The sequence below is a fragment of the Thermobia domestica genome, chromosome 13 (genome assembly GCF_964235325.1).
Source record: "Thermobia domestica chromosome 13, izTheDome1.hap1.1, whole genome shotgun sequence".
NCBI lineage: Eukaryota > Metazoa > Arthropoda > Insecta > Zygentoma > Lepismatidae > Thermobia > Thermobia domestica.
In genome coordinates, this window is record NC_137466.1 from 166761659 (window position 1) to 166773768 (window position 12110).

General features: G+C 33.8%; 1 protein-coding gene across 2 annotated transcripts in view; it reads right to left on the bottom strand.

The window, feature by feature from the left end:
* The window catches only part of LOC145668706 (sorting nexin-13-like), an 82817-nt gene extending 70738 nt beyond the window's left edge, over positions 1-12079 (bottom strand). Inside the window, exons 1-2 of one of the 2 annotated variants that reach the window (XM_081736804.1) lie at positions 11932-12079; positions 1703-1815 (exon numbers count right to left, since the gene is read on the bottom strand). In XM_081736804.1, the coding sequence (XP_081592930.1) occupies positions 1703-1815 (113 nt within the window). In that variant the 5' untranslated portion in view covers positions 11932-12079. The remainder of the gene's footprint in view (positions 1-1702; positions 1816-11931) is intronic. The other variant, XM_081736805.1, reaches the window with a different exon arrangement.
* Positions 12080-12110: the final 31 nt, after the last annotated feature.

The following is a 12110-nucleotide window of genomic DNA, read 5'->3' on the forward strand; positions in this document are numbered from 1 at the left end:
TCAGTATAAAATCCCAGCACTGTACGGACAAAACGTGAACCAGGTTGAACTGCACAGAAACTGCACCAGGTTGAACTGCATCCAGCCACACGGCAAAAACATAGCTGGAATTCTATTGTAGTATCGAACAGGAAATTAGAATTCCTGCAACCCCTTTCTCTGGCATCCCTGTCACGAGTTCAGATGCCAGGAGAATGGATTATTGTTCTTTCGAACTCCTCAAGCGGTGCCAGTCCCATCGTCGAGTTTATATCGTGTTCGGAATGTGGAAAGCCTGAAAAGTGAATTGGCATGCAATACCTATGATCCAGCTGCAATGCAGTCTCTTGCAATGGAAACTCCGATGCCGGGCAATAGTCAGTCATCTCATCTCTAATAGTCTGCAGGTTGAACACAACCAGCGGTGGAAACACGGCATTTCCTAGGTAAGTGGGACATTCAAATTCGGCTCAATGTAAGTGAGTTAACCTCTTTAATGTATACGGCAATTTCTTTTTCCACCCAAGATATTCATTTCTACATAAAGTACTTTGAATATAGATAAACAAACTTAATTATCTACTTCACTGTCATAATCCATTACTTATCTAGCTACTTCAATTAACAACCATGTTATGTTATTAAAAAGTATACATATTATGACATCAATAAGAATTTAATGCTAATTTCACGAATTCTGAGTTAATTATTACAAAACAATATGAAGAAAATGAAATGAAATTTTAAAAGATTATTATTATTTTAAGTTTAACGTCCACGGTTATGCCATTTAGGCTAAAGGAGACGGATGATTAATGAAAGTGAATGATTAAAAAAAAACAACATAAATTTATGGTGCTCTCCCACCAGGGAATCGAACCCGGGATCACGTACACCAAAGACGGACGCGGTACCCACTACACCAGCGGGAATGGTTCAACAATATTAAAAGTTAAGGTGATTCAAAGAGTAATAACTACTATGAACAAAAATTTTAAATATAAAAAAAAGAATTGAAGCGCTTGGATAATAAAGGTGTTATGTCATATTTTTCGAAACGTTGCATTCTGGCTGTTCATGCACGTGTTATATGCTATCATGCTACCTAACACATTATTTGGTGAGTCCTCGTTCTAGTGCAGATATTTAGAAACGATGAAGGTGGTATGTTAACGGACAAAGTTGTGAAAGTCAATTTTCCCATTATATTCAATTTGTTACATACCACCTTTATCCTCCAAGCGCTTCAATTAATTTAGACAGATTCGATTTTTCTAAAGTCCACTTATTATGTTGAGGTTTCTCGTAAGAAAAAAAAATGAGTAGAGGTAGAATTATTTATCAGTGAACGAAGCCTGTGTATACCGAACTGCATTCTTTTGCAATAATCAAATATATCAAAGAATTCAATGATTGAAAAGTACACATTCATGACTGATAAAATCTAGCGCATTGGGTGAATTATTAAGTACAACAAAATATTTGTGTAAGATAGGCGTACTTATGGCTTTTGACTTATCAACTAAAGTGCTTGCGAATTGAATGAAATATTGCAGTTATTTATACAACTTACAAGCACTTTGGTAGTTATCTTAAAAGTTATAATTACGACTTGATTGTGTGTTATACCGAGAATTCTGCTATCGAACCAAACACACATTTCAAAGTAACCTGAAGAAAGCACTAAAGCTTATGTATTATGCCATAATACGTCACTACTTACCCAATGAAAAATGCCAATAGCGAAAGAGAAATTGTAACGCACCACCAAATTCCGAATGTTGAGAGGCATAGTGCAAGAAAAAGAGCTAACCAACCCATGACAGACGGACTCATCTAGAAAGAATGAAAAAAAATTAAAGAATATTCAACAATCAAAAATTAATATTGTAATGTTAAAATAATTATCAATAATGAATATTCATTACATACATATATTATTTCTACACAGAACACACATATTTATTTTAAAAAATTACGTATAGCAATTCTATTTATCTACTCTTCAAAAACAGTTTGCCATTCTCCCTTCTGGAAGTGTTGTAAGTTTTCTATCTTGGATGCCGACTTTTTTTGCTTTTTGTTTTTCTTTTACTTTAAACCAAACGAAATTGAAAATATTTATATTGTGCACCAACAAAATTCAAAATTATCAAAGCCAAATACCAAATATCTATCGTTCTGTGGATCTTTTAGATACCAACTAGAGTAAATTACCCGCTTCGCTGGACTAAAATATTTTAGATCATTTTTATATATCTCCTGCCTCTATCAAGTTGTGGGGCAGAATTTGGATTTAAACAGCATCGGAACTGTCACTGTTCATCTCAGCGGCCCCCGAAAACTATGGATTCGGCACTAATGTCGGTCATCTTCGAGCATTCTTATATATCTCACCCCCTCCCCTTCCCCTAGGTTGCACCGTCAAAGTAAAATGATAAAAGCCATCCCACGCCCGAACCTTATCTATGTTGAAAATTTGATCGAGATCGGTCGGGTGATTCAAGAGTTATTAAGTCACAAACATAGTCACTTTCATTTTGATTTATATAAATTAATTGACTGCGGTTTCGAGCTTTTCTTTTATTCAGCACCGAGGCTATATGAGATGGGTCTACTGCTTAGAATCCCAACACTAACTTTTTCCCTCTATCAGTGACAACCACAGACTACATACGTAGAAAGCACATTCATCTGCCGATAGGTAGTTTTAAGCGTAAATGCTTACATATGGAAATATATATACATGTGTCCGTAATGAAATCAATAATATGAATGATTTATTTTATTTATTTATTTATTTATTATTAAGAAGGTCGGTTTACATATTTACCCTGTCCGTGTATCCGTCCGGGAGACAAAAAATCTCAAGAACTACTTGATGAATCACCACCAAAAATTTGGTCAGGGTGTAGAGGATCTGAAGCTAGGAACTAGGTTCGTTGATGGAGGCGATATTCAAACCAGAAGTGATACAAATAAATCATTTCCGGCTTTAAAAGTTGATCGCAAAAGAGGAAAAACGATAATAGATAGCGAGAAGCGGTTTTCTGCAATCGATTAAGTGTCTTCATCCCGGCGAAATTAAAATACCGCTAATTTTACAGTAATTATGTGATATCTTCAAATAGATAAAATATAATCGAAATGTAGAACAAAAGCGCCCTAGACAATATTATTTTACATGAGAAACCGTTATCACGACCCACTTATCTGCTTTCGATTTCGAGCCATTTTGAAAATCGGCATTTATTTTCGCGTTTCTAAACAGCTGAAAACGGAAAGCCGCTACGTGACTTGTGATAACGGTACCTCACGCAAAATAATATTGTCTAGGGCGCTCTTTTTCCATATTTCAATTATCTTTTATCTCTTTGAAGATATCACATAATTACTGTAAAATTAGCGGTATTTTAATTTCGCCGGGATGAAGACTCTTAAGTGTCAAAAAATACATTTCATCTCCATCCTCAACTTTCTACTAAAACTGGAAGTGATATAAATTCACTACAAATTTCTAGTTTCAATATTGATCTAGGCCAGCGTTTCCCAACCAGTGTGCCGTGAATGGGACGCTGGTGTGCCGCGAGGAATCGAAACAAAATTATTAATTTTATAGCAATCAAATTGCAAAACGTAGGGAAAAATCTATATTTGTATTTCACATTACTATGAACCTCTACTGTGAATCTACAATTTTAAGTTTCACACCAGGTTACTGTTCTGTACATTTCTAATGTTGAAAACAATGGTTATCATTGTTATGACCATTATTCCTTCTTTATTGTTGCAGAGTATTTCGTAACTTGAAAATTTAAAATATCATTCAATCCTTTCAACAAATTACCTACGTTTGTGTTTTAAAGGTAAGAGAGATTTGTTTGTTCGTTCGTTATTTAGTGATCTTTCTTTTTAGTAAAAGGTTGGATACAGTTTTTTAAAAAGAAAGCGTATTTTTAAAAACCTGAGTCCAATTTTTTATTGCAATTGTTTTCAATTTTTAAATTAGAATGAAAAATAAGCATAATGATTTACCACGGGTGAAAAAACAGTGATAGAGCTTTCTTTTCTGTGAGAAGGAGATCAATAATCACAGAAAAAATACCACTGTGTTTTATATTTACAAATAATAATATCTATAAGTGTGCCGCGAGAATCCAAGTAACACCCGTAGTGTGCAGCAAGTTGAAAAAGGCTGGGAAACGCTGATCTAGGCGAAGAGCAAAAGCGGTGAGAAATAGCGAGAAGCGTTTTCTTTGAATCAATTTAGTGTTCTGACAATAGATACCATTTTCTCTCTTAGTCTCATAGTCACCAAAAGTGACATATATCAACCACTTCCGGTTTTAACGTTGATCGCCATAGAATAAAAACCACAATAGCTGACGAGAAGCAGTTTTCTGTATTCAATTAAGCATTCTAAGAACACATTTCATCTCCACTCTAATCTATTAAAACCAGAAGTAAGAGAAAGATCAACCATTTCCGGTTTTAACGGTGATCACTCTAGAGTAAAAACAGTAATAAATGGGGAGAAGTGTTTTTACAACCAATTAAGGGTCCCAAGAATATATTCTATCCTCATTATAATTTCTCTACTAAAACTGGAAGAAGAGAAATATACTACCTGTTCCACTTTCAATTGAAAAAAAAAAAAAAAAAAAAAAAAAAGGTCACGCCATAAAAGCCATTGTTCTTCACGTGACAGTGCTATTTGTTCCTTTCAGCAGAGGCCGATTTTCCAAAGAATGAAAAGCTGCAAATCCCACAGTTAACGTAACTAAATCCTAATTTAATTATAATATGAAACTTTTGAATGGAGTTTAATAATTTAGCTAATTTAATTCTGTTATTTTTCTCTTTCTTTTAACTCATCGAGTTATTTACATACGAATACAAAATTTAAACGATAGTAACACTCACTAAATCTGATATTTACTTGCTTGATATGAATCGCCAGTAGCGACACCAAACAGCAAAACTCCACTCTGAACAATCTTGTTGCCGTTTTAGAAATAGCTAGTGTATAGATGGCGGGAATATGGTGCCGCTGCAGCAAGGCGTAGTCGACAGTGACAGAGAGAGCTTATTCGATTCTAAAGTAGATAGGTACAACATGACATTTTGGAGGCAACGGATTCTTCTAAATTAACTAGATTTGAAAATTTATTTTAGTAATATGTAAAAATGAGTGAATTTACTTTTTCTGTTTGACCCCGTTCATTATTGACATTGTTATTATTGCTGAGATGCACAAAAATATTTGAGTTCTTCTTTCAAATGTGACCAATTTCATTTAAATGCGATTATCCAAAGCGACATAATACCACTTTAAAGTATGATAAGTCTAGTATATATATGTCAGCAAAATAACTGTATGTATTACCTTCGAAATATATTTCAGCGTATATAATGTTAAGCAAATGAATATATGTATAAAGCTGTATAATACTGTAACCCTGACAACCATAAATATTTTATTTTAAATGCACTCGGATTCTACATATGCAAATACTGTAGCAACAGCTGAATTACAGTAATGATCACAAATCAAACATGAATTATTACTGAACATTGCCTTCAAACTGCACAAGAAACCAATTAAATAGATTAATGTCGATTAGTATATCTCAGTCTGAACACTACAGTACATTTAAACCAAGATAGGGAATAGGGAACGAGATAGTAGGTACACAAATAATTATATTTACTAATTTGATTCTCGATACTAATTACATGATAGATGATAGCGATGCTTGTTTTCTAGTTTTAACATATTTTAGTAGTACATAACAATATCTATAAGAAGCAAAAATTTCAGTAGTATCTTAGCTTAAAAACATGTGATTTATTAAAATCAGGTTAGAAATGGATTGTAAGGAAATAAAAATTTGCTTTAACTATATTACTTCATTACAATTGGGTAATAATTATCTCAATTATTAGTTGCTTGATACAACATATTTTGGTGGTATTTTAAAGAGCAAAATTTATTGATTAGGACGTTATTCAATCATAAAATAAGTTATGTTATCAAATAAATCCAGCTATATCAATGCTAGTGATAATAAGTTACATTAATGAAAATGCCAACAACAGAGCATAAAAAGTTGAATAGAACTGTCGTGCAGGGAATGGGTTGTTGAAATTACTCACGAATGTCAATTGTAACGTTTTCCATATACGACCCATGGAAGATAAATATTTATCGTTTGTTGAACAGGAGTTGTACCAGTTCACTGCCAAAGTATTGGAAGGCTGAAATAACATAATCACACCAGAAGTTGTAAACGAAACAATTAATAAATCTAAGGAAAACACACTATCCACAATTCTTATACACTGATCTGTCCCCAGCGTGTGCTAATTGTTTGATTTGAAGTTCATCTTTGTTTTTCATCATTAAGACTATATAAAACTTACAGCCTAACGTCTGAACCGAACAACATGAACTTTCACCAGCAATCGAACCCAGGTTCCCCTCACCGAAGGCGTTATTAATTATGCTTTATGGTAGCAACAAGGGAAAACTTGCTATATATATGCAATAGGCACTTTGAGACCCTTCTGAAGCATCGAAAGTAATGGTAATTAATTGTTCAGTTGAATAGTCATTTCTAGAGTCTTTATACTCGCTGGAAACCCACACCACGCAGTTTTGGATCCTTATCACTCTCTCTTGTCATCACAGCATATTTAATACGATGATATGCCTGTTATACTTCATATATCTGTTCTAAAAACTTTATAAATCAAACAGAATTCCTATCACACAGTGCTTTATCGTCACATTAATTGCTTTTATACATTCGTAGCTTGTACTTTCTTAGTAAATTAACAAAAGCACTTTTATACCAATTTTTGGCATAAAAATAAACGAAATTTCTAAAATATCCTATAATACTTTGAAGACAGTTTTGTGCCTTCAGATGTGATTTTTTGAACATCTGTACCTTTATATTGATCCAAAAATATGCAATGGTTAAAATTTGAAGTCTGTTGTGAGATTTACCAGTCACCATTTTCTTGTGACTATTGCCTTCTCTGTTTCGTATCCTTGATTTCGTTTAGTATTTTCAGTATCGTTTGGTTTTAGGATGTATATCGATATTTTTCGCTATCTTACATATAACGAACATATCAGTATCAAACACCCCTACTTTTTGCCGAATTAACTTCTAGGAAAGTCTTGACCTCACGCGCAGAACAGAATTTCCATTAATTGAGTATATTAAAAAAAAAAAAAAAAAATCTTATCTTTCAAAAGGCTCGCACTTACGTGTATGGGTGTCAACTACATATATTGTAATTATGAAATAAAAGGATAAATCTATTCTTCAAAAACGTTGCTAGCAAAAGTTCATACCAAGTGCACGTTAGCCAGGTTAGCCTTTTTGTTCAACAACTACACTATCCTGGGTTCGAATCTGTTCAATAACCATCCTAAGTTTCTTACCTAGTTTCACCTTACTTATGTACGGATGGTAGACCTAAATATAGGCTCCGGCTGATTTTATTTTTTATTGGATTGGATCGTAGTTTAGCGTCCCTTTCAGCAGCTATACTAAATGAGACATGAACCTACAACTTAACGTAGGATCCTAATCATACGAGCTCCGGCCGGGAATTGAACCCAGGTCTTCCGTGTGCGGAAGACGCGTACATTAACCATATAGCCACGAGGGCGCTCCATTTATTTCATATTGATACTATTAGCATTGTTAACATGATTTTCCTGTTTAACGCACTAATTTGTATAAAAGAGAACAAAAATATTGTTACCTGCGTGGTGTGTGTTGGGGTATCGTTTTTCTATATTTCACATACCTCACACCTTTTTTAGAATTAACAACTGTACACTGAATAATTTATGATGCTCACAGGTGTCTGCTTGAGAAAAAATGCAGAAAAATAATACACCACACAAGTGATAATATTTGCTCTCTTCAGCAGTTTTGTTATCTCGCAAATACTCATATCCTCTGTACAGAAAATTACTCTAAATCTAAACGTACAAGATGTATAAAAGAAAAGAAAAAGCGATAGTTGAGGATAGACATACCTGAAAAAAAAAAAACGAAAAGAGGGGAAAAATTGAAGAACTTTTCAACAAAGTATCCAAGAAGCTGACTTTTCTTTGTGCTTTACAATACTAGAAAAAATATTATCCCACAACACTGTATAATGCACAGGATGGAAAAAAATCATGATTGTTTTAAAATCATTTTTGTTGATTCTCTTGATTTAAATCAAATCTTTGTCCTCGTATAATACAAGTCGCCAACTGAAGGAAAAACATTACGAATTGGTGTTAAATGTTAATTATGCCATTTAAGTGAAAGTATTGGGGTTTAATTTTGAATTAATCCCCAATCGTTAACCTATTTCAATCCCAAACAATGTTTCTTAAGAATTAAGGAAAAAAACGTACAGCAACGTTTATCAACATGACACTTTTCTATTCGCGAAAGTTACTGATATTTGGCAGCGGCATATTTTAAAAATAAAATCGTAACTAGCTAGCGGCACGAAATACATATTAAGTACATAAATTTCGCCTAAATTTAACTAACTCTATGGCCTATGGAACCCGGAGGTTTAATGCCGTGTTCACGAAAACTCTCCACTGAATTCTATCCTTAGCTAACTGCATCCAGTTTCTACTTTGTATTCCTATTTCTACGAGATCCATCTTAATCTTGTCCTCCCATCTGCGCCTAGGTCTTTCTAATGGTCGTTTTCCGATTGATCTTCCAGTTAAGACTTTGAAAGTGTTCCTACTTTCTTCCATCCTGGCTACATGACCTGCCCATCTGAGTTTCCTAGACATGATTACCCTAGCAATAATTGGTAAACCATATACGTTATGTAGTTCCTCGTTATGAAGTTTTCGCCATTTCCGTTCTTCTTGGGTCCGAATATTCGTCTCAGGATTTTGTTCTCAAATACTTTCCGTCTATACCCTTCCCTCATAGCAAGCGACCATGTTTCGCAACCATACAGAACAGCACGATTATCGTTTTGTATAATTTAAGCCTCAAATTCTTCAACAGAATTCGTGACGACAAGAGATTTTGAACTGAATAATAACACGAATTCTCTGCTTTTAGTCGACATTTAATTTCTTCGTAAATATCATTTTCGTCTGTTAATATTGATCCTAGATATTTGAAAGTATCCACTTTATCAAAAGTATTATTCGATATTTTAACGCATCCAAAATTTGCCGTGTTACGATCCCCGACGAATTTCTACGTATTTAGCACATAAATTTCGCCTAAGTTTTAAAATCTGATTTCTTTTTGTTTGTTTGGAGGTGATTTTATCGAGAATGGTTTGTATAATATCACCTCAGTTTTGGAATTTAATTAAGCACCGATTGTTAATTTATATTTTATGATTTTGGGGTTTCCAGTTTAGCTTTCTGGGTTTGATAGTCAGTATGATGAGCGCTATTTGAGAGTAATTAATTATTCAGTACCTCATTAGCATCTCGTGAGGTTCCCACTTCCCATGCTAGAGGAAGATGATTTATAATATCATTTATAAATGTTATGACAATTCACCTTTGCCTAACAAGGACTTGCAGTCTAAAGTGATCACCAAGAAAAGAAACGTTCCTTCAAAAAAAAAATCTATTTAAACTATTTTTAAAAAATCTATTTAAACTATTATAATCTCCAATGGTTACAATCGATTATTCTTCAAACCACATCTTCTATAGATCCGAATACAAAGTTAGTTTACTTCGGAAAAGCTTGAACCTAAGTATTTTCGAATTTATTACACAAAAATACAAAATAGGCTGTGAATCTAATTTAGGAGTTCGGCTTACCGTTCCGGTGCATTAGTCACTATTCTACGCAATGAACTTTCAGACCAACCACACACCTTCTCTGTGTTCAGTGCCATGTAATTCCAGCTATAGTAAAAATTAAGTGTTAGCTTTATTTTTTAAACATATATATTAGTTTAGTTTAAGGCTAAAAGCCATGTTAGTAGCTTTCTAGATGTATTGTGCATGTATTATCCAAAATTAAACTAATCTTAGGTTGCTACACTGATGAGACTGGTGATGGTGCTAGTGATTACTTTCTGGCAAATGACACCAGTTGAAATTGTGTATAACAAAAATAGCACTCCTTTCGACTATAGTACTCGCGCCGAGTCGTGAAGTTTGGGCTCTAAACCAATCAGAGAAATAATTTGTTTGAGCTCCAACACATCGGAAAACTTCGGTACAATTCGTGGAGCCGCTTTTCGAGCGCACACTTGGGGAAACGTCAAACAGCTGAAATTCACCAACTACGTTGCTAAACTTTGAAGACATAGTAAACGAGTATATAAAAAGACCATTTAAAAATTACCAATAATAACACTGCACAACAATAACTACTGTAACAACTAGTCTAAAATGGTAATAATAGCACAAATAGTAACAACGAAAACATAACGCAACAAAAAGAATTAACAAAACGGAACTTGACGCCAATCCGACAACACTGTACTCTTGGGAGATGTTTTCAGTGTAGCATGAGAGAAGACACTGACAAAATTTGATGGGTGGGGGTTGACGACCGGAACACACCCTCGCGTTCTATTGGGTGGTGAAATCGGTAGATCTAGGTCAAGCTTCATGATTCGACTTGAGTACTATATAAATAAGAAAACACCGTGTGACGATAGTTAGGATGACAAATACCGATGCTAATGTAAACTTGATTCAAAATTATTTTTATACTTTTACATTTTAAATATATAATTTACTCGAAAATCTGTCTTGTAATACACTGGACAGTGTTGAAGCCTGAGTGAGTACGGCAAATGAGCAGCATACATAAAAACGCTGTACATGAAATATTCGAGTATTTTAACTGTATTTAAGACTTCTCGGCTAATCTAACACATCCTAGGTTAATTAATAAGACAGCGAGTTTGTAACACTGCCATATTATGCTCTATTGCCTGTTTGCCTAATATCGCATCAATACACAAGCTCATACTGCCATTTTTTCCCCCTAATTAATAACCCTACATAGATGACCATTATTAGCTTGTTACTCTTATGCTGACTTTTCCTCTCATTCTGATTTCTCCGTAAATTTTGTATGCTGGACGCGCCATTCCACTACAGTAAACCTGATCTCTCTATACAGAATTGAGGTAAAATTTACACACACACACAAAAAAAAAAAAAAAAAAAAATTCGCTTCGTTAAAATCAATAAGATTATAAGGCCTATGTTTAGCAGAAGGGGTCCAGATTTTTCTCTAAATAAATGTTACTATTTTGGTAATTTCTGTTCACATTCGGTTAGTTTAGGGTAGGGTTGGTTAGTTTAAGTTAGGTTAGGCTAGTTTAGGTTACGTTAGGTTAGTTTAGTTTGTTATATTAGTGCAGGAATCCCACATAATTTTCCAAAAAATGATAGAATTTCGCTTATTTCTACTAATATTAGGTTAGTTTAGGTTAGTTCAGGTTAGCTTACGTTAATTTATATTAGGTTAGGTTAGATTTGGTTACGTTATGTTACGTCTAAGTACTTGCATCACTCATTTCTCCTGTAAATTTTGTGTTTTTTACGTGCTTCTGGACCCCTTGTACTAAACATACTCCGATTATAATTTATTGTGTCAGCGTAATGATATCAACTGGAGCGACCAATGTAAATTCACCCCAGAATTGTGATAGTGATGCTTATATTATGTAATTAATGACAATTTTTCATTTTGGTTAGAGGTATGGAACCTGGGAAGTATTTTCAACATCAGTATTCATGAGTGATGTTTCGACTTCCTTACATTTTTAGCTTGCACTCACGTTTTTCCATTACTTTTAAGAACACATAATGATTATGCTAAATAAGAAACTTTAAAACAAAATGTTTACTACAATCAGTTTACTAAGTTGTTTCGGTCACAATATTTTGTTATATGTTCCTTTCGAACACACCTTCAAAAATTTCTAGCCCAGACTTCTCTTCCACGTTTGAACTAGCTATATGCAAATTCTGTAAACATTTAATTCTAGAGTTCACATACTTAAATTCTAACAAGTAGTGTGTCAAAAAAATTGACCTAGCAGAATATCAGATAGCCACAGACTATTCTTCGACAGATATTAATGCCTTT